At 41.3% G+C, this 22,621-nt stretch overlaps 1 protein-coding gene and 1 long non-coding RNA gene across 3 annotated transcripts; one reads left to right on the top strand and one right to left on the bottom strand.

The window, feature by feature from the left end:
- Positions 1 to 2,597: 2,597 nt before the first annotated feature.
- LOC113417393 (uncharacterized) lies at positions 2,598 to 16,646 on the bottom strand. Its single transcript, XR_003371613.2, has 3 exons — positions 16,518 to 16,646; positions 4,291 to 4,362; positions 2,598 to 3,863 (listed from the first exon to the last, which is right to left on the bottom strand). It is a non-coding gene; the product is annotated as an uncharacterized LOC113417393 (long non-coding RNA).
- Positions 16,647 to 16,794: 148 nt separating this feature from the next.
- Positions 16,795 to 20,708, top strand: ACTG1 (actin gamma 1). Of its 2 annotated transcripts, none has more exons than XM_026675766.2 (6): positions 16,795 to 16,890; positions 18,226 to 18,357; positions 18,451 to 18,690; positions 18,951 to 19,389; positions 19,499 to 19,680; positions 19,815 to 20,708. In XM_026675766.2, exons 2-6 carry the CDS (start codon positions 18,235 to 18,237, stop codon positions 19,956 to 19,958), a joined length of 1,128 nt encoding a protein of 375 aa, XP_026531551.1. In that variant the 5' UTR covers positions 16,795 to 16,890; positions 18,226 to 18,234; the 3' UTR covers positions 19,959 to 20,708. The 2 variants fall into 2 exon arrangements, with proteins under 2 accessions (XP_026531551.1, XP_087812148.1); XM_087956022.1 differs by having other exon boundaries at positions 18,223 to 18,357.
- The last annotated feature ends 1,913 nt before the right edge of the window (positions 20,709 to 22,621 follow it).

The raw sequence follows: 22,621 nt of genomic DNA, 5'->3' as shown, positions 1-22,621 counted from the left end.
TCATTCAATTGATTTAGGTAGAAGATTGAGCTACTGGATACATTTCTTATTCGCTGGCTGGATCTCTGACATCAGAAGTGCAATATATTACTTGATTGTGCAAAACAGCCATCAATCACCTTTAAGTATAACAAGCTTTTTCCTGTCTACATTGTTTTCAGTGGCTTTCAACTTAGGCTGCCCAGAGTTGCTCTAGGTAGGATGATCTGTACGTTTATCAAAACAAATAAGTACAATAAAAATAAATTAAAAATGAACAAACATTATAAAAACAAATAAAACAAACATAAATAAGGAAGGGCTTTCCTTTAGTATTTCCTTTTTCTAAATAATGGCTAGAAATCTTCCATATAATTTCTGAAAAAAGAACATAGGGCAAATTTCAGTGATAGGCATCTAAAAGGGAGATAAAGATGCTGTTTCTCAAAATACGCTCTTTGTAGAACCCCTCTATTTTGAAACTTGAGAAAATATGCAAGCAGTTTAATTATACTGATTTTATTGTTTTTATTCAGAATTTTAAATGACTGCTGCCTTCTTTTGTTCATCCTATTCTCTTCTTTTCCAAGTAAGTTCCTTTATACATCTAGAGCTGTATTGTTGTATTTCTCATTAAAATCTTCCTCACATACAAAACTCTGCAAAACCCTTTACGTTTTCAGGATTTTCATGTGGTGTATTAAATTCTGGGTTTGTGTCAGTACATCTCCCCACACCCCAATTTTGGAGTAAGGAGGGGAGAAACCTTGATATAAGGGGATTGGGGCTCTCTGGTTGGACAGATTAGTCTAATAATTTTATATTGGAGAACCTTGAAAGCAACGATCTACATGTAAAGCCATCTTCCTTCCAGGTCCATAATAAGCTTGTTAAAGCTTCTGTAGGTGAAAACCCACCTCAACATATGCAATGGATGGCAGGAGAATCTCTGGAATGAATAAACTACCACAGTGATCTTTAGCATTCTTTAGAACAATCAGAGATGAGGTAGCATGGTCAGAGCAGGGTTCCCATGTAGTGCTGCAGAGCTCAATTTATACAGAGAGGCCTAGCTCAGCGACAGAGCACATGCTTTGCATCTAAATGGTGGGAAAGAATGTTACTGAGCAACATAAAAGTGGGAAAACAACACAAGCCAGCAAATCATGATAGCTTTGGAGCAGAAAGGATGGGACATTATGCAGACTTAATGAGATGAAGCCTGCTTGGTGCAAAATTGTATTAAATTGTACCAAAAGCTTAAAAAAGAATATCTAGCTTGGTCTCCTTCCATGAGTGCAGTTTTGTTACCCAGATCCATCTCACGGGCTAATCAGAACCTAGTAATTTAATGAGAAAAAAAGTTCGCTAATTGTCAAAGCCCAAAAATTATTAACAATGCAGAAGGTCCATTCCCTGCAAATCCCAAAGGTCTTCCGGACAAACGTATGGGCCAAAATTCAAACAAAATGGGGCTCCTGCTAATCACACAATAGTCATTGTAATTGTGACCTGTTTTAAAATACAGGTGATCCTCAACATACAACTGTAATGGAACTTGCCCATTACAGTTGTATGCTACGATGGTCATAAAACCAATTTTACAACTTTCTGAGGCAGTTGTTAAGCCAACACCATGGTCATTAAGTGAACCAATGCTTCTCTATAGATGCAATTTTGCCAAAAACAGGAATGGCATAATTGAGGTCACATGACTGCAGGATGCTATAAATGGACATAAATGTGGTCGTGTTGCTGAACACCCAAAGTTTATGACTGCAGAGGCTGTCTGACTGTTGGAACTTCAAATCTGGGTCATAAGTTGAAGACCACCTGTACTTTTATGCTACTGTCATATCTGTGATATGAAAACATAATTTCAAAACAGCATACACTGCTTTAGAAGGAGTAACTTGTGCTTGAAGACTCGGTCTTTCTACCCACTGGGAAGGACTCTTGAGTCCCCTTGTCTCCTACCTCCAGGGATCCTATCATAGCACTATGCTGCAATGATTATGGAAAGGAGACCAAAATCAGAATAGCCAGCAAGTCAGTATCAGCAGTTTTGCAGGCAGTTGAGGTTGTCAACATGACAAGCACCAGAAACAAAACATAAGCACATTTGTTTTGTTTGTTTGACTTTTGGTGAAGAGGGAGGAGGAGGAGGTACACAATTATTGGCTTGGAAATAAGCACTGACCGACTGTTCTGACATAACTGACCGACATAAATCATTATTTGTGATGATTGTATTTTATAATTAAGATCATGATTATCACTTATCGCTTGCATATAGACTGAGAGCTTATTCGCAGGAGACAAATTCCTTCTATGTCCAATCACAATTGGTAAATAAAGAATTCTATTCTATTCTATTCTATTCTATTCTATTCTATTCTATTCTATTCTATTATTTCTATTCTATTCTATTCTATTCTATTCTATTCTATCCTATCCTATCCTATCCTATCCTATTCTATTCTCCACTCACCACTCCACTCTCCTTTTCCTGTTCTTACTCCGATTCTTATTCTATTATCTTCAGCTGTTGGTCAGAAGAGACGAACACTAAATGTTGGGCATTCCTTTATTCCATACATGTCAATAGGATACCCCTGTATGCTTTGAAAATGATTTGGACAAGATGGTTCATGCAAGGGTAAACACTGCACTTCTCCATTACTTATTAAAGCAGCCTGCCTTTTAAAAAGGTTCTCCGCCGGCCATTTTGGATGCTCCCCAAAAGTCAGATTTAATGAATAACACAAAGGTGCCCCATTCATGCTTATGCAAAGTCTGAAGCACTTTTCCAGAATCATTTCTGAAACATGCGCAACCTTAATAAATGTGTCTTTGCTCATAGTAGCCCAATAACCAAACAAAATCTGAAAACAATCAACATGCACTAATCAAGTTCAGGTCCATTTAAAATTGGGTATGCTCAGCGGTGCTGGAAGATGGCGGCACTTAAAGATGCTTTTGAATGGCTAAATGTATAATTCATCAAAGTAGAGAAGTACTGAAAATTGCCGGTATGCTTCACAGTGCTACAGGAAAACACGAATCTCAGCCAGTGCAACTACTTATAACACAGTGTGACAGGGGAAAGAAGGATCTGAGCTCGACTGTTTTCTTGCAGGCGTTTCATTACCCAAACTAGGTAACATCACCAGTGCCAGACCTGATGCAAGGGCAAGCACAGCGCTTCTCTATTACTCATTAAAGCGGCCCGCCTTTTTAAAAGTTTCCCTTGTCAGAAATTTTGGGTGCTCCTCAAAGCTCAGATTTAATAAATGGCACAAAGGTGTTCCATTCATATGTGTGCAAAGTCTGAAGCACTTTTCTAGAATCATTTTTGAAGCACAACTCTTTGGATCACAAAGACTGCCCTGGATGAAACTAGATCGTCTGCATTAGTCTGGTTAAAGAAAGTCCTGTTCTTTGACGGATCTGATGAAGTTTGAATCCTATTATTAAAGTCGTCTGCTTTGCTTCCAGTTTTCAAGCTTGAATTTCCACTCTTGCTGCTATTTTGCTTGTTTCAGGATATGACTCTAATGCACTAAAGAGCAGGCCGTGCGGTCACCATTTTTATGTTTGCTGAACAATGGTGCATAACAGCTTCCAGATGGGTCTCTATTCTGTAATCATCTTGTTTCGTTTATGGAGTTTGAAAGGGAGGCCCCTGCAGATAATACTGTCTCTATTTTTAACTCTTCTCTTATTTTGCTTCTCTCTTTTTTTCTTGGGTGCATCCATATGGAAAATCTATCCAGGAGGAAACAACAGCATACAGTAGTCCTTGTTTAGTGACCATTCACAGTCATGATAGTGATGAAAAAGTAATCTTGCAAGCAATTCTCACATTTACGACTTTTCCAGCTCTGCAAAGCAAAAGAAAATGGACATAAAATCATTAGTGCACTCATGATTCCATTTAGTGACTATTTCACTTAAAGACCAAATTGCTGGTTCTGACGGTGGTTGCTGTATGGGGACTGCCTGTAGTTGCACATATACACTTGGACTAGGAGATGTTAGGAGCCTTCCATCCAGAGGCACCCAGTGTTTACTATTAGTCACACAAGCAAATTGCTCCAGGTTGACTGAGGGGGACAAGTAGAAATCTCTTTGCTTGTTCTCTTAGGATGTTTACCTCACCAAGGAAAATAAAAATTGAACATCACTTGCACCTGTTACTCAGAGATGAGCTTCTATGTAACCTTGGTAGAAGCCGAGGAGCACATATGTACATGTGCAAAAACAAAGTGTACCTCCACATCATCCTTATCAAGCCGGTGTTCTTCTTACCTTGGGGAGGATGATCCTATCTCAGGCGCATTGGATATGTTTTGCATGCAGAAGCTTGCAAACCACTGCCATCTGTATAAAAAAATTTTTAGAGAGCAAATGAAAGGAAATGACTTGACTGAGATCCCAGCAAACAACAGATGGGTCAACGTAGATAATATACTTGGCTAGATCGATAGAAATCAACTTCCTTTGTCTGGAGTCCAATTGATTCTTTTTTGCTGCCAGCAAAGACAAAACCCAGTAACAACAGCAAAACAAAGCTACCTGTTTCTCCATGAGCTCCTGATACCATTCATCCACCAATGATATTCCTTAGATTTTGGATGATTAAATTTTACAGAATCTCCTCTCCACCATTTTTTATAAAGGGTGAAGGAAATGGAGAATAAGAAAGGTCCTTATTGTGGCTAAAAGCCACAGGAGATGATGGTTTGGGGGGGGGGGGAGAATAATTGCAATAGGCAAAAAGCACTCAAAGACCATCATCTTCCTTATTTTAGAGCAAATGGCTTCCAGTCCTACCCCAGGGTTCAATTTTCTTACTGGCTGGAGATATTTCGCTTCTACTATATACTCTCCCTATCCCCATAATCATGGAAGCTGCTCCTTTCAGAGAGAAGCATTTCCTGGGGCTTTTAGATCACACATTCAAAATGTGCTCTTCAGCAGGGAGTGTGTGTGTGGGGAGAGAGAGAGAGAGAGAAAGGGAGAGAGGGAAAGAGAGGGGGGACTGGAGGTTGCCCTTGTACAAGATCTAAGCCTATGACTCAAATCAGCCTCTGAAGATCTCTTTGTCATTGTCTCTGTACTTATTACCGGAATGGGTAGAGGCCATGAATACTTGTTATTGCTGAACAGCAAGGAGAAAGAAAAGGGGGGAAAAAAGGCCTAGTGTGCTGCCCTGTCCCTTTTCACGTGCTTGCACATCATTGCAACCATTTCAACGGCTCGAATCAAGGTACGTTTGTACTAATCGTTACGTGAAGAAGAAACTACCTTACAGTCATATACACAGCAATGTATATCATTTGCCAGACAGCTTAACAAGGAAATCTCTCTTCTGCTGAAAGACAGCGTCCTGTTGTTAGATAACAATTAGGGTGGGATCAAGACTGACAGCAGTGTAATAAAATGAGCTCTGTTGGAAAAGTCTGGCTTGCCTTGCCAAGCAGGCTATGCAGTTCCGAATTCTGAATGTATATCATAAATATTTATTCATTAAGGTCTCGTTTGGCAGGTAGTAATTATAATTTGACATACCAGAATGCAAAGAAAGAAAAAAAGAAAGAAAGAAAAATAGATAGATAGAAAGACCCAAAACAGAGCCCTATGATCAGCCACAACTGCTTTCTCCAGATGAGATTCTGCCGAAACATTGCTACAACTTTAAAAGCACAACTACAATGACGTGGGAAAATACCCGAACAAAGCTCAATGCCATACATGTAAGTACCCGCGAAAACTTAAGAGAATTTATATATATATATATATATATAAATAAATAAATATATAAATAAATAAATATATAAATATATAAATATATAAATACATTTTCAATTAACATATATATGTGCTTTGTGAACAGTGTATTGTATGAGTTAGTTGCTTACATAATAAAGTTTTCCCATCTCTTAATTTCTACTTCTATTATCCAATCATTTATAAAACAAATCCCATATTTGAAAATATTCTGCAATTTCCTTCTCTTTAATGTCAGTCTATCCATTTCTGCACAGTCTAACATTTTTTAATTACATCTTCTTCTCTCGGTGTTTCATTTTTCCAATACTGTGCAAATACAATTCTTGCTGCCTTTGAAACGTGCAATATTAAGTACAAATTCCCTTTAAATTGAGGCCAAAATTTCTTAAATTGAGGCCAAAATGTTTCTAAGTGAAACATTTGTTAAGTGAGTTTGCCCCATTTTGTGACCTCTCTTGCCACACTTGTTAAGTGAATCACGGTAACTGTTAAATTAGACAAACTGCTGTTAAGTGAATCTGGCTTCCCCATTGACTTTGCTTGTCAGAAAGTCGCAAAAGGGGATAATGTGACCCCCCATCCGTCATAAATATGAGTCAGTTGCCAAGCACCTGAATTTTGATCACATGACCATGGGGATGCCACATAGGTTACAAGTGTGAAAAACAATCACAAGTCACTTTTTAAATGTTATTATCACTATGAATGGCCACTAAATTGTTATGTCGAGGACTACCTGCACATCTGCCCTATTTCAGTGTAATTTGGAGCAAGCACCAAGGAATCTACAGCATCCAGTATATGTCTACTTTATACTCAGAGTTGCAAAAATAAGATTCACTCACAGGCCTAATTTTGTACTAATTGTGAAGATCATTCAACATCATATCATACTATCAACAGCAGGGGTGTCGAACTCAAGGTCCCAGGACTGGATCCTGCCCACAGGGTGCTTAGATCTGGCCCACAGGGCCGCCTTGGAAACAGTGAAGGACTGGCCCACAATGCCTCTGCCAGCAGAAACGGGGCTCGGGAGGGCGTTTTCATTGGCAAAGGGTTGCAGGAGGCTGTCACAGCCGAAATGGAGCTTGGGAACCCATTTTCTCTGGCAGAGTACTCAAGCCAGCACAGGTGCTCCTGACATGAGTGACATTGAGCTGGCCACGCCAACTCTTCCCCCGCCCCGGAGATCAAACATAACCCTGATGCAGCCTTCAATGAAATCAAGTTTGACACCCCTGATCTACAGTAAGTACAAACAGTACAAATCATCTTCTGATTATTCTTGGCTGTTTCCATCCCCCACCTTACTTTCTGAATTTGTACTATTAGAGGCAGTTGTTCTTGGGTTCAAAATAGTTTGCCTCATCTCAGCAAATGTACATTTGTTTAATCAATAGGCCCTCCCTCTTATAAAATTCTATGAATTTAGATGATCGGGCAAAAAGCTACATGCTACTTAGAACATACATCCAAGGGGAGTGGATAGAGCAGATGTTTCTCCAAACAGAAACGGCTAGCATGGCTGTGAACTTGGAGGAACTGGCACAGCAGGCAGAGCAAGTGGCAAAACATGCTTCTCTGGTTTGTGTTTTTTTCACACTAGAATGGGAAGGATTATGCAATCCAATGACCTCTGCCTGAACAATGAGAGAGGGGAATTGTTCCTGCCTTCCAGCTAAAATACAGATACCCAGGCCTAAAGGAAAGGAGAGCGGGGGAGTTAACCACAAAGTTATTGCTACCTAAGGAATCCACCCGGCTGCTGTATTTCAACCCAGTTCATTCGGTAAGGGAAAAAGTAATGACCAATCCTCGTCAGAGGAATGCCGTTTGCAAAGCAATAGGGAGAAAGTCTCCTTTTTCTTAGTCTTTGATGTATAGCATGGCCTGGCCTTCCTGATTCTAAGATTCAGTTCCCCTAAAACACATATTCTACACTTGCAAACACCAGTGGCAAAATCCAAAAATATGCATGGGAAAATCAGTTGATTGCAGAGGAAAAGGCCATTTTAATTGGTGAGGATAATAACATTTGAAAGCTGAGGGTGTTTTTAGAAGTTCAGTGAAAATAAATTAAGCAATTACTTTGATGGTGGTAGGATCAAGACTAAATTGCACTTAAACACAATCCTTACAGCAAGGTTGGTTGAATAAGTGAAATGACTTACTCACAAGAGAGAAATGACTTCTGCAGCTTCTGAAACCTTTCAGGTGCTATTAGCAATCAGGATGAGTATGTGAAGATGCTGGAAATAAGCTTATCACTTTTCATGCATACAATTCCTTAAATTATTTCAACCTCCTGGGTTCAGCATGAAGTCAGTTGTGCCAATTCCACATGGGAGCTGAGGAGCAGGACACCCCCTCAGCGAACAGAAACTGCTCTCAACCGTCGACCCTTTTCCAGAACACTCTACAGGTAGTCCTTGACTTACGAGCACAATTGAGTCCAAAATTTCTGTTGATAAGAGAGACTGTTGATAAGCGAGTTTTCTCCATTTGGCGACCTTTCTTGCCACAGTTAAGTGAATCAGTGCAGCTGTTAAGTTAGTAACATGGTTGTTAAGTGAAACTGGCTTCCCCATTGACTTCTTGTCACATGAAGTCACAGGACCCTGGGACACCTGCAACCATCATAAATATGAGTCAGTTGCCAGGCATCCAAGTTTTTACCACGCGTTCATGGGGATGCTTCCACGGTTGTGTGAAAAACAATTCCCGAGTGACTTTTTTCAGTGCCATAGTAGCTTCAAACAATCATTAAACTAATGGCTGTAAATCAAGGATTATCTGTATTGGAGGGCCCACCACTGGCTTTGATACGGTTATGTTTACTAAATTCTCCAGAGGTTTGACTCCACCTCCAGGGCAGAGAGTCACCTGCAGGTGTTGCTCCTGACAGGGACTATCCTGCCCTATCCTGCTTCTCTATCAAGTATGTCAAGTGTACTACCTATCCCCACTTGAAGCAATAGGATTTATGTCCTGCCCCCCAAACTTAATCTGGACTTAATCCAGTGACAATTTTTACTGATCTGCCTGTCATCTTGTACTTCATCTGGAGATTTTGGAAATTTTGAGATGCACTCGTTAATTCATGTAGCCACAATAAAGAGTTATGATTCCGTTAACATTCTGTAATGGCATTAGCTAAATCATAACCTTGTGATACTAAACATTCTTGCAGTTTGTCAGTCCACAATTGGCTCTCCACCACAGCTTAACAGGCTTTTAGGAAAATTGGCTCACTGCCCCATGGAGATCTGCTCATCAGTGCAATCCAGCCTTCTGAATTAATTTAAAGCTGCAATCCCACACATTCCCATTTACTATGGCAGAACTGCAGGGCATTATAGGGGCCTAACAACGGAGCAAAATATGGTTAGGTTGAGAGAAATGATTTTGGAGAGGGGGAAGAAAGGTAGGAATTTTTTTAAAAAAGCACCGTGAAAAATACAAAAATCTGATTGCAAAGGTCCAAGTCATATCCTGTGAAGACATGAGAGATATCTCATTTTTAAAAATCTCTACTGCTTCCTCCCTTCCAGCGTGTTCCTGCCTTCTTTGATATCACAATGCTGAAAGTATACAGAATGTGCTTAGCCTTGCCAAAATAATGAGGCAGGCAGATATTCCTTTCTGCTACCTTCACCTTTACCCTGTAGGAATTCTTCCATATCAGAGTTAACCTCTGTGAGGTTGACCCTATATGGAGATATCGAAGAACCAATAAGCAGAAGAGCAACACAAGCAGAACCAAGTTAAGAGTGATTGGGTGGTGGAAGGTATGAGGCTGACATTGCTCACATTTTAATCACAGTGTGTTGATCCTTGGGTAGGGCACAGACAGCCAGATAACTGAGCTGGCTCCTTTCTCTGAACAAACCTAGCTTGTGTGTTGCAACAAGCCCATTGTAACAAGCTAAGCAAAAGGCTGCAGAGGGGGTGGCCAATCAGCTTTCTCTTTTCCTTTCTCTCCCTTTTTCTAACATCTTTGATGCAAGAGGATCAAAAACTTGGGAATGATTTTGTAATCTAATGCAAGTATTGCCAAAATAGGTTTGGTATTTTTTTTTCTTTTGCTAAAAGTGTTCCATATTTAAATGTTTCCCTTATCAGTTATTGAAATAGCAGTTCCAGAGATTTTCCTTTTGCTATTCTACCTCCCTTCCTGTGAAGATTGCTGTATCCGGGTATTAGCTTTCTTTCATTTTGTACAGGGATTGTGGGAAATTGCATGTTACCATCAAATGAACTGCAGAAAACTGAGGTTTCAATAACAGCTTATTCACTCTCATTTTCTCCTTCATCACAGACATTATAAATTTATATTTATAGATGACATGCTTTCCTTTCCTTCAGTAGCTGGTAAGAATCTTTTACGGCCCTTTAAAATCAAGCAGTATAGAAATAACCATTTCCTCTGCAAACAGATTCTGTTAACTATCCAGCTATCTCCAGCCATCTTCTACAAAAATATCTGATATATCTGATTTCCTTTGTAAAGTGGTCTATTACAGGGCCACAAAATAGACCTGTAAAATAGTTCAAGGATAAGTAGTAACTATAATGGCTTTTGAACTAAAGGTATTTTCTGAAAGGGCCCCCCAAGTCCTAATCCAGTCTTCTGTTCATTATATTTATATTTGTTTTTGTAAAGTATCCAAACATTATATGGTATCTTTTCATTCTGCTTCTGACAAGCAAGAGAAAATCAAGCAGGTGTATTGGTCTATCAAATCTAACATAAATGTGACCAAAGTGAAGCAGAGAAGTCTCTCAAATCCTAAACTTCCCCCCAAAAACGTATGATAGTCCTTGACTTACAACCACAACTGAGTCCAAAATTTAAGCTTGCTTAGGGACACAGTTGTTAAGTAAATTTTTATGACTTTCTCATCACAGTTAAGTGAATCACTGCAGTTGTTAAGTTAGCATGATACTGTTAACGTAAATCTGGCTTCCCCATTGACTTTGCTTGTCAGGTGGTCCACACTGTAACTGTCATAAATACTTGTCAATTGTCTGAATTTTGATCATGTGACCAAATGGTCATAAGTCACTTTTTTCAGTGCCACTGTAACTTTGAATAGTCACTAAATGAATGGATGTTACCTGTACATCTAATTAGTCGGCCTGATTATTATTGAGCCCCCTCCCAGGAAATGAAGACAAAGGGAGGAGTTCTCACCCCTTGATCTGTAATACACGACTTCCTGGGGGAAGGGGGAAACCCTTATAAACGTTTATGCTTCAGGAAAAGTAGGATCAGCCCACTTGCTACAGTAATCATTTCACACCCTGGTGAACATTTTAGCAGCCTGCAAAGGCCTCTTGTTGCACTTTACTAATAATCCGAAATCCAATACCAGCCAATATTTCTCAAGAAGCAAGGCGGCTGTGGATAATGCAGCTTTATTTCCTGAACGGGGAACCTAAGATTTAACATTTTGTTTTTATCTTTTGCACCCCAGCATATCCATTCTCGGCTATCAGAGCTTGTGCTTAGCTGGATGCTGAATCTCTTAAACCCGTGCTTCTTCGACGTTTAGCCCCATTGTAACAGCATGGCGATACTTCCGAGTAAAGCGTGCGCAGAATCTTTCCCTTCCTGGGTAGGATAAAATCCGATCAGCGTCGAGCGGGGCAACGGAAGAGAAAGCACCTTAATCCAGGGCATGGGTGATTCTTGTCCTTAGAATGCATTTCCTCCAACCCTCTTTTATCACCGATCAAAGTCCGGCGATCCACCATCCGAAACCATTCCGCCTCGCCCGCCGTCCTTGGGTGGGAGGGGCAGTAGGTGTGCATCGTCCCCGAGCTCGAAAGGGCGGATCTCCGAGACAGCGGCCAACCATCTCCAAATATAGGCATAGAAAGGGCTCCTTTGTTTTTCCCTCCCCCCGCGCGCCGGGTCACCTGGGCGCCGCTCTGTGGAACCCACACCCACGGGGTTTCCGTGCGCGGCAGCTCCAGCCCGGCCCTGCTCTGCCCGAAACGAATGACGCGGACGCCTCGACGGAGGGAGGGAGGGAGGCGGCCCGCGCTGACGAACAGATTCCGACAAACGGTGCAAAGAGGCGACGTTTTGCTTCGGGCGAGGGATGATTGTGTAGCGAAGGTTGGGAAACGGGGGAGGCAGGAAGCGTTTTCATTCATTCCGATCGCAGGAAGCGAAAGGCCTTCGTTGGCCCGGCTTTTGGCACGTGCGAAGAATTTTCTGACGGATCGAGGATCAAAAACCGAGAGCAGAGAAGAGGGGGCCTTGCCTGCTAACTCGAGCCTTTTGAAAACCGCTGATGGGGACGGGAAGGTCGAAAGAGGGGAAAACGCACTCAAAGCCGACGGCATTGAGTGAAATGAACCCTTGATTTGCAATTAACGGGGAAGGCAGCTGGCTACGATTAAATTCACAGCCAAGTACCTGCATGAAAGCGCCCCTGAAATGCTTACGCCTTTCAAAAGAAACTCGCATCCTGGTAGCCAGCCTCGCCCTGCCGTGTGTCATATGTTCAAGGCAGGAAAGTGCCCCCCCCCATCTTCGTCAGCATGTTTGCGCTGCACCCAGTCCCCCCCCCCCTTTCAAACCCAGCCCTCCGCGGCAAGCGCTCTCCGCTGCTCCTCTCTCCTTCCCCCTCCCTACTTTGCTGCATTTGAGTAATGTGACGGAGATCTATGCCTCTCGTATCGCTCCCAGTATCACTTCTAAGGTTTGTCGGTCTCGGCGAGAGCCGATCGCCTTTATCCCGTCACACTGCCTGGGCTCTGTCGAAAACCAGCAAAGTCTTCTCAAAAGGCACCGTCCGGGGAGCAGCGATGCTTAGCAAGCGGGGTGCATGCAAGCTAACGCTGACCGCTGCCGGGGATGCTGTTGCACACAGATGCAGGGCCCTGGCTAACCCTGCTTCTGCCCCCGCAACCCCACCCCGATGCCTTTTGGGTGGGGCACCGTCATGGCGAACGGGAACCATTTCTCTTGGTTGGCCGCAGCTCCGAGGGACGCGGCAGCGATGTGTCTCAGGAGCGCAATCTTGGCTCCTCCAGAGGAGACACGCCCTCTCTTTCAGCACAAAAGAATCCGAGAGGAATGCAAATGACCGGAGGGGAAACCTTATGCTTTCCAGAGGGCCGTTGCGGGAAATAACCGGGCCTTCCGCTCTCAAGCTTGGAGCCCCTTAACGTGCCTGGCTTATTAAATCGGAGCAGCTTTGAGAGCTGGGTTCCCGACTAGTCTTAGGCCTTTTTCTGGAGGGTTCAAAGGTGTGTTTTGACAAGCCGGTGTGGGCTACCTTTTTGCCTTCCTATAGTATAATTGTGTGACTGACCATCTGCCAAAGCATCAATTGTTGTAAAGCATAACTGGAGAAAGGAAAGGCCAAAATGGAGGAGAGAAACAGGTGAAATGTTGATGAGAGGTATGAAAAAAGAGTCTCAATACACTTTGGAGCAGAGATGCCACATTGGATTTGTGAATAATAAATTTAATTTAAGCGGCCAGAAAATAGTAAAAATAAACAGGCCAACAATCGGTGCCTCATCTGAACTTCACTCATAAAGATATAATGCTACCCACAAACAAATCCCTTGCAGGATTCTTAAATTCTTTGGTCTCTTTCAAAACTGTTAGTGATATAATTCTTCCCCTCTGAAGATAGTTCCATAAATGTCATAGAAAATGTCAGCAAAACCACACAAAATGCCACTTAAGTGGAAGTTTTGCATTCTCAAGAATTCAGAGCATTTTTCCCCCTCTAAACTTTAAAAGCACGTGACTATCCAAGTCCTTAAACATTCAATTTCTAATTTGAATAATTCAAATGCTGAGTAAGGAATGACTGAATGAACCAGAGCTGAGTGGTGGTGTTTCTAGTTTAGCATTCTCTCCAGGGCTCCTGGAATTGATATATCCTGAACAATAAACCCGTATAAGGAAACAAACCTAAATACAAGCATGTTGGCTCTACTGGGCGGAGCCAAGTTGCTTTAACTACTGATCAGCAATAATGGGGATTTCTCCATCTCTTCATATATTTCAGTTCAATTCTCAGCTGTGAATCTATGGAATCTTAACTTTTTGAAATCTTGTGAATATACATTAGGAGTTGAGCAATAGAAACCAACACAATTATTACAGTATTTCCTCCTTATGATGAATCTGATTTCTATGATTCAGTGATTGGTTTTATTTGGAGGGGAGGGGAGAATGTTGGAATTCAGCTATCACTTGAATTGATAAAGACCTTCCCAATTTAGGAAAACTAAGTAAGTTATGATTTTTATGGGAAGGACAACCTTAGTCATCTGCTTATAGGTGAGGTCTAGGTTATTTTTCTAGGTGTGTACATAGAACAGGGATGGGCAGAGACTACTGGTTTTACCTATGTTTGGCAGGTTACGTTTGCAAGCAACACTGCAGCTTATGTGGGTTAGAAAAAGCATTTTGTCTCCAGTGCATTATGGCCCATTCTCAGTTAAGTAGTATGGATAAAAGAAAACAAATAATTGGAATTTTTTTAATAGTGTATCTTTCTCACCTCACATATACATTTTCTTTCACACAGATGAAACGATGGTGAAGTATATTGCATTTCTAAGGCTTTGACAGTATTAGGCAGAATTCAGCAGGACAAAATACATTGATAATGTAAAAATTCTAAATTCTGAAGTCATAGCCAAGGGAACAGCAATGCTTTTCTTTGGCAGACTATCCGCTTACTAATATGTCATGTAAATAGAGTATGTATGGGATCACAAGAACCTCTTGTTCATTATGATTGTGTCTTCTAAGCTACCTTGAATTTGCTTTATCTCAATATTTTAAAATAATTAAGTGTGCTTCCTGAAAAGATAGTTCCAAAGACATTGGATTTTGTTTGAATTTGAACAATAAATTCTGTAATTACATCTACAGCCTTTTATTTAATCCTTCGAAACAAAGGTGAAAACTTGTTTTTTGTGTTGTTCAGATCCTGCAGTGTTATGAACCAAAGTTTGCTTACTTTTTTCTTTTATACATATATTTATTCATTGTTCCTCCTACAATCATATCTTTAAACAGTTTATAATTAAGTAAAATAAAAAAATGTTAATATCTTTAAATAGTTTGGGGAAAAGAAACAAAACATTCAAATTGATCTAGGGAAGGCCTAGGTAAAGAGATAGTAAGTACTCCAACTGTTATCTAAAAGATGTAATAGTAGGTACCTCATAATTTGAGGGGGAAAAGCATTCCAGAATGCAGGCAACACAACAGGGAAAACCCACCCATGAAAACCCACTGCATAATGTGGTCTGCCAATCTTACACACAGAGGACACAACCAGCTTTTAATATACCTAAAGATACTTAGACACTGGCCTTACTTGCATATGGCATAAACCAGGATTCTTGGGTAAAATATCCTCTATATCCAATTTACAGGTCTAAACTCTTAAATGTTGGATATTAACCATTTATGTCATGCACAATCTTTTCCCATTTTTTCACCACCTGGCAGATACAAGTTTCCTGTTTCATATGTTTTGCTTTGTAATCACTTTAGGGTCTATTCAGTATGTCTTATTATTTCTTTTGCCTGGAGAAAATAATTTCTTTGGCATCTTTGTGTTCCTTGAAGGTTCCTCTCCTATATTTCCTAAATAATTATTAAAACATAATAATTCTGAATATTAGCGCATAACTGTTTGAACAGAAAAAACACTGCTGTGACCATAGGTACAAGAATCTTGCTGCCCTCATTGATGTAAGTCATCTAGTAAGGCAGTCTTCCCCAACTTGATGATCAAGATTTAAGCTACAGTTTCTATCATCTCCAAGAGCATGGTGTTTGACTGTATCACTGAGAGATCATGGGAATTATAATCCAGTACAAATGGAGGACCCCACATTATGGAAAACAGTAAAATGGGTTATTCGCTAGTGTGAATGCAGTGTGTGAAGTATTGTACCTCAAATTTGGCAATAGGTGGGCCAAGGCCATTTCAACCAATGAAGCAGCAGCTTTTTTTTAACACAGGAGTGGGCCCAGAGAAAAATGGCATTGCATAAAAAAAGGACAAAGGTCTTGTCCTTGATGGTTGTGAAACAAATGCAGTGGCAGTTATTTTTTGGCATTTAGAGGACTTAATAGTAATTTTTCTACTGATAGTTCCTTGGCTAGATTAAAAATCTCCCTGCTTTGAGTCTCAGGCGTTGAACTGCTCCACTAAAAGCAAGCTACAAAACCAACTGCCACATCAGTACTTACTTCTCCTTCATGATAGCCCAGAACTATATTCCAAAAGCAAGCACCTCAAATTAAGATTCATGTGTGATCTTGGTTCCCCTGCAGATACCCTGCATTTGTGTGTTTTTCCGTGTGTTTAATGTATCTGCTGGCACTGCAGTTCCCTCATTGTGTGTGGCCAGTAGCCAGGCCACAGGAAGCCTCAGGACCCCAAATGCAATAATATAGATAGGCGTTTGGCAAACTGGTACACTCCAGATGTTGTATACGCCCATCACCTCCAGAAAGCGGGGTCGGGGCAAAGGATAGTGGGAAATCAAACTAGAAACATCTGGGGGGCACCACGCTACCTACCCCTGAAGTACTGAACCTCCGGGTACCCCAATATACCCCCCTTAACAAGCTCGAGAATGATTCAGTGACTCCTGAACGTCCGTTTCCATCCTAGGCACAAAGCTGACTTTCTCTATTGGGGTGCCCCTGCCCCGAACCCCTTTGGCGCCGCCTTCCTCACCTGCAAATGGAGCCCAACAAGGGGCTGCGGCGATGGAGGGTCTCCTGCAAAGGGGAGCGCCCCTTCCCCCCCCCCCACTCTTCCCGCGGCTCATCCAGATTCCGGGGTTCAGAGGGGCGTTGCCAAACCGCCTTCGTCTGCCCCACGTGGCCCGGGCCCCACCAGCCAATGGGAACTCGCACTTCTGAAAGATCTCCATATATGGCGATGTTCTCAGCCGGCGCGAGGGGGCCGGCTCCCCCTGGGTATAAAAGGGGCGGGCTGGCGTTGGAACGGTCTCACTCAGCCGGCGGCAGCGGATCTAGCAGCACAGCAGCAGCAGCTCGACTCTTTTTATTTTTTTCCCTTCTGAAACTTCCTGCCGTTTTAACAGGTAGGTGTGATCATCTGGCTGCCATCCTCGGGGACCTTCGGCGTCGGACTTGCTTTTTTTCCAAATTTTTAAATCGCTGGGGAGGAAGGAAGCGCAATTTATTGATTATAAAACGACCTTGGATACAGATCGGGTTGCCGTGGCGGAGAGCCGTTAAAAGGCTCCGCGTGCCGGTTTCTTGAGGCGTGGGGGGAGGCGGCAGAAACGGTTCTTTGGGGGACTCGGCGCGAGCAACCGGTTCGTGGGCGTAACGGTTCCCTGAATGGGGTGAGCGGGAGGGGGCGGAGTTGTTTGCCTGGTAACAGCCGCTCGGATGCGGTTGGCTGGTTTTGCTCGTTGACGTCATCAGGCGGGAAGTGAGGTGGGGAGGGGGAAAAACCGTTTCTGCAAAGAATAACGTGGAGCGAGAGAAGCGAGGTGGCTAGTTTTTTGAGGGAGGACTTGTGAGAAAACAGTGCTAGGAAAAATGAGGCGTCTTCATTAGGGAGATCAAAGAAGGGCGGTGGTAGGTGGTTTTGGGAAGGCGGGGTTAGGGTTTGAATGGCGTTCCTGAAGAAGCTGGGCGTATTGTGTCTCTCTTGGTCAGCATTAAATTGCACACGCCGGGCTGATAAATCTCCCTACCTGTAGGAAGCAATGCACGACAAGTTTTAAATATTTATTTTTTTAATTTAGCAGAAGATAGGATAATGTGAAATTGGATGGTCTTGATTAAGGTGTTAAGGTGTAAGCTAGGAATTGGGTTTCCTGGGAGCCATGTCAGCGCTGAAGGTGGCTTGTTTTTCAGATATAGGATGCCCTAATGGCATATCTTGTGGAATCCTAAGTAGGGAGCAATGGTATAATGGAAGCTTTTCACAGTATGGATGTCAAGTAAATTTAGGGAAGGGGAAAGAGGGGCAGCCTTTTGTGTGGGAGCAGAAAGCTGCCTCGGTGTACGCACTGGATTGGTGTTGGGGAGTACTTAATTCAAAACTTTGGAAGAGTTGTTCTGTAGTAGATTAAAACAGTCTTCTGCCTGCTGAAAAAACACTTCCTATTGAAGCCTGTATGATACAAATAGATAAGCATAGGGGGACTGTGGTGCTTTTTGGTGTGGCCTTGCTCAGCAGAGAGAGTTGGGACTTGGCTGATTCTGCAGTGCAAGTTAAATGAAGTAAAGTGTTAAGCCATGGTGAAACTCGTAAGTGGGTGGGGTTCCAGACACAAAGGCATTCAGAGCAGCCTCTAGTGGTAAAAAAGAGGTAGTGTCAGATATAAGCACTGATGTAAGATGGTTGCTGCAGGGATGGAACAAATCAGGGTTGCTAAACATTTTTTTTTTATTGAAAGCAGATCTGCAAAATGGAAGAAGAAATTGCAGCACTTGTCATTGACAATGGTTCTGGAATGTGCAAAGCAGGCTTTGCTGGAGATGATGCTCCTCGGGCTGTGTTTCCTTCAATTGTTGGACGCCCTCGCCACCAGGTAAGATACCAAAATAATGAAGATATTAAGTTTATTGAAAGCTGGAGCTTGCCTTCTCTTTATAACGTGCTAATTTGTCTCTCCTTTTTTCAGGGTGTCATGGTTGGTATGGGACAGAAAGACAGTTATGTGGGAGATGAGGCCCAAAGCAAGAGAGGTATCCTGACCCTGAAGTATCCCATTGAACATGGAATTGTCACCAACTGGGATGATATGGAGAAAATTTGGCATCATACTTTCTACAATGAGCTTCGTGTTGCCCCTGAAGAACACCCAGTACTGCTTACAGAAGCTCCTTTGAACCCTAAGGCCAACAGAGAGAAAATGACACAGGTACAGCATTGGTGCATCTTTTGCATGTATGATTTCCATCCATTCCATCGTTTCTTTCAAGATTACAACTTCTCTTTTTTGGTTATTTTCAGGGTTCTGTACTCTTCTGGCATTTCCTTCCTTCAAGTCTCTCAGGTTTCAGTTGTATTTCTGCTTGCTTTCTTTTGGTTTCTCCTCACATCAAATACTTTGCATGTCAGCATGGGTGTGCATTAGTGAGCAAAACTTCATTATTTAATAATTGCTTTCTTTTGTTTTAGATCATGTTTGAGACATTCAACACTCCAGCCATGTATGTGGCCATCCAGGCTGTATTGTCCCTGTATGCTTCTGGTCGTACCACTGGTATTGTAATGGACTCTGGTGATGGTGTCACACACACTGTGCCCATCTATGAGGGTTATGCTCTCCCTCATGCCATCTTGCGACTTGATTTGGCTGGCCGTGACCTCACAGACTACCTCATGAAGATTCTGACAGAAAGAGGCTACAGCTTTACCACCACAGCTGAAAGGGAAATTGTGCGTGACATAAAGGAGAAGTTATGTTATGTTGCCTTGGACTTCGAGCAGGAGATGGCTACTGCTGCTTCCTCTTCCTCCTTGGAAAAGAGCTATGAATTGCCTGATGGCCAGGTGATCACAATTGGAAATGAGAGATTTAGGTGTCCCGAAGCCCTTTTCCAGCCTTCTTTCTTAGGTAAGCTAATAGAAACAATCTCCAAAAGAAATGTATGGTTAATCACTAGAATAAATGAACAAATTGAGTTAAAGGTAGTATAAGTGCAATCATGGGTGTTTTCTTCTAGGTATGGAGTCCTGTGGCATTCATGAGACCACTTTCAATTCTATCATGAAGTGTGATGTGGATATCAGAAAGGACCTATATGCCAACACAGTATTGTCTGGTGGTACCACCATGTATCCTGGAATTGCAGACAGAATGCAGAAGGAGATCACAGCGCTGGCTCCCAGCACAATGAAGATCAAGGTGAGGTTAACAAGCATTGTAATGGCTAGGGCAGGTTCTTGGTGATATTTTTTGCTAAAACTTCACAGCTTTTTTAAAAATAAAGGCAGAAAACTGGTGAAATTCCCTTTTAACTCATCTATCTTCTATTCCAGATTATTGCTCCTCCTGAGCGCAAATACTCTGTCTGGATTGGTGGATCCATTCTTGCATCTCTCTCTACCTTCCAGCAGATGTGGATCAGCAAGCAAGAATATGATGAGTCTGGCCCATCTATTGTCCACCGTAAATGCTTCTAAAAGGACTATGGCAAATGTGCAGTTTTTACTGCATTTAAGTTTTTTCACCAGTATAAATTTGCCTGGGCAAATATATACGCCTCATGCTAGCCTCATGAAACTGGAATAAGCCTTCTCTTCAAACATTTGTCATTGGGAAGTTGTCTCCAATAACCTTGTGAGGATAGCTTCCTGTTGCTGATAAAACCCTGAACTAAAGTTCCCTTTGTACATAGCAGTATAACTACCCTATACACATCTGGCCTAGGACACAGTACAGATAGTGTTGACGAACATAAGGTTTAACTGTCTGGGATAGTCTCAGTGTAACCAGTTATGTTGCAATGGAGTCTGAGCCTAGATTTGTACAGGGTAGCAAAAGACCAGACTTCACTACACAAAGCGCTAAGAATTCCAGGTCTATCGCTGAGGCTGGCAAGAGCTTGTGAAAAGGATGGCCATTTTTGTCTTGCCACTGTTCCTAACAGGATTGGAAGTGTATTGTGTCCAAGCCTTATGAACCTGTTTTTCTTTCTTTGCCCACCTTTGTCCCACTGGGCAAAACATTGTTCAACTTGAGTTGCTCCAATGTTGGCATTGACACCTGTAAATTTAATCATCAGGTTTAATTTATGTAAGATATTTGTACGTTGCCTTAATGTTGTCATATGACAGTAGAAAACCAAAATTTGTAAGTCATCCTGAAGTTGAGAATTGTAATGCCCAACACTTCATTGTGAAAGGAAAATAAAAGCGCTGCAGTAAATGAAATGTGTGCATTGTCTTAAGGGAGATTATTTACTATACTTGTTTTCACTTAATTTGGTAAATTGCATGCAATGCTTTTGGTATTTGGTAAGTCACAAAATTTGCAACTAGCAATGTATCCATCACTGCTGCAATTAAATTTTGTTCCCATCACCTTTCCAGCATTACTTAGTTAAATACCACTAATCTATCTGAAATATACTAGCATATGGAGAACATGAAATGTAGGCAAAATAACAAAAAAGGGTGTTTCGTATATAAGGTGCTATCCCTCAAAAGCCTTGCAAAACATTTCAGATAATTTATTTAAATTGACTGGAAAGATTTTGAAAAGTCAGGCTAATGGTTGATGGCTCCTACCATTAGGGATCATCACTTTTTGCAAAAAGTTCTCTGTTTATTCACAATATCGTTTCAGTGCTAAGGTGAATGAAGAGTTTCATCCATAAAAAATTGGATTACTTGGAGAAGCTGATTGCTCCATGCTATTAAATGCTTCACTGATCAAAGAAGTTGATACAGACTTCCAGAACATAGATAACTAATTTCATTCATGTTTTCTCAGATTATTAGTTCCATAATTGTAACATTTTTCAGAGGTCAAATGTATCAATTGGATTAGGGTAAGAATTCTTATTCTGGACAATTGAATATTGTGTGAAACTTCAATAGCTAAAAGTAAATTAGCTTTATTGGAGTCACCTGCAACATAAGTGCCAGATCATTGGCTTCACAACACTTCAATTTCAAAACTTTTTTTGTCTTAAAATAGTTATGTAAATAAGTAAAATCAATTGGATTTTGTAGATCCCCAGTGATCTAAAGCTAAATTTACAGGATACATAATTCCAGCTTTGAGAAATTAGCTCCATATAAATCACTTAATTTGCTTTAAAAGGAAGACATATTCAAATATGAGATATATTGCATAAAATACTGTAGCATTGCTAGTTAAAAATTACAATAATGGAAATAACAGCACAATTGGTACGGATATAAATTGGAAATTTTAGGAGGATTTCTTTTAAACTTTTAAAGAAGACAAAAGAAGACAAAAGACAAAAAACTTTTTAAGAAGACAAAACACGCTAGTACTGTGTCTTTGGGAAAAATATTCAGCTAAGGAAGCATTCCCTTGTGTATGTTTATTTGGCCAAAAAAGTTCTCACTACCCTGGAGTTCCCTGGTTGTTGTATTTTTTTCCAATATCTGTTGTAAAATAGACTTGAGGTTTGATAAAGTTGAAGAATCCCTTAGTGCGTTGGTAGTGAAGACTGCAGAAAACTGGAAGAAGACAAGAATCTGCAACATTTGCAATTTGCAAGGCTACACATACCTCCAGCTTGTAACAACAAACTTCTATTGGTTTCACTTTGAGACTGAATTATGATGACTCAAAAGCTTAGTCCTTTTAAGGAACTAAATTTGCACATTCATCCAAATTCCATATATTGCAGTGAGGATGTGCAAAACCTTTCAATACAAAACCATGTGTTTCACAACTTCATGGGTGATGCTGGGAAAGGGACAAACCATCCAGCCAAGTATACAGAAAATCATCTTTATTTTTTAGGTTTATTAGATTTTTATTCAATATGCAGAATACCCTTCTCATTTTCCCTGCAATAACAACCCTATCAGGTGGATTGGACTGAGGGAAAGTGATTGGTTCAAGGTCACCCAGCCAGCTTTCATGCCTAAGGCAGGATTAGAATTCAGTCTCACGGTTTCTAGTCTGGTGCCTTAACCACTAGACCAAATTGGCTGCATCAACCTTAATTTGAACATGCAAAATGTGGAGGTAATCAAATGCACTTTAAAATGAATCTGTTTATACTTGCAGATTCTGGCTGACAGATCAAAGCTATCCTTACTATTGCATGCTTTTTTTAATCCCATAAAAGTACAAAATCTTT

Source organism: Notechis scutatus, chromosome 2 (genome assembly GCF_049901735.1).
Source record: "Notechis scutatus isolate UNSWTSFEM ecotype Mainland chromosome 2, rNotScu1.2, whole genome shotgun sequence".
Lineage (NCBI taxonomy): Eukaryota > Metazoa > Chordata > Lepidosauria > Squamata > Elapidae > Notechis > Notechis scutatus.
Note: the sequence above shows the minus strand (reverse complement) of the source record. Positions and strands in the feature narration are given on the sequence as shown.

What these genes read in the sequence shown, in the direction of transcription:
- ACTG1 (XM_026675766.2), top strand. Translation starts at nt 18,235, where the DNA reads ATGGAAGAAGAAATTGCAGCACTTGTCATTGACAATGGTTCTGGAATG. An exon ending in ACAGAGAGAAAATGACACAG is followed by an intron (nt 18,691 to 18,950) that starts GTACAGCATTGG and finishes CTTTTGTTTTAG; the next exon opens with ATCATGTTTGAGACATTCAA. An exon ending in CCAGCACAATGAAGATCAAG is followed by an intron (nt 19,681 to 19,814) that starts GTGAGGTTAACA and finishes CTTCTATTCCAG; the next exon opens with ATTATTGCTCCTCCTGAGCG.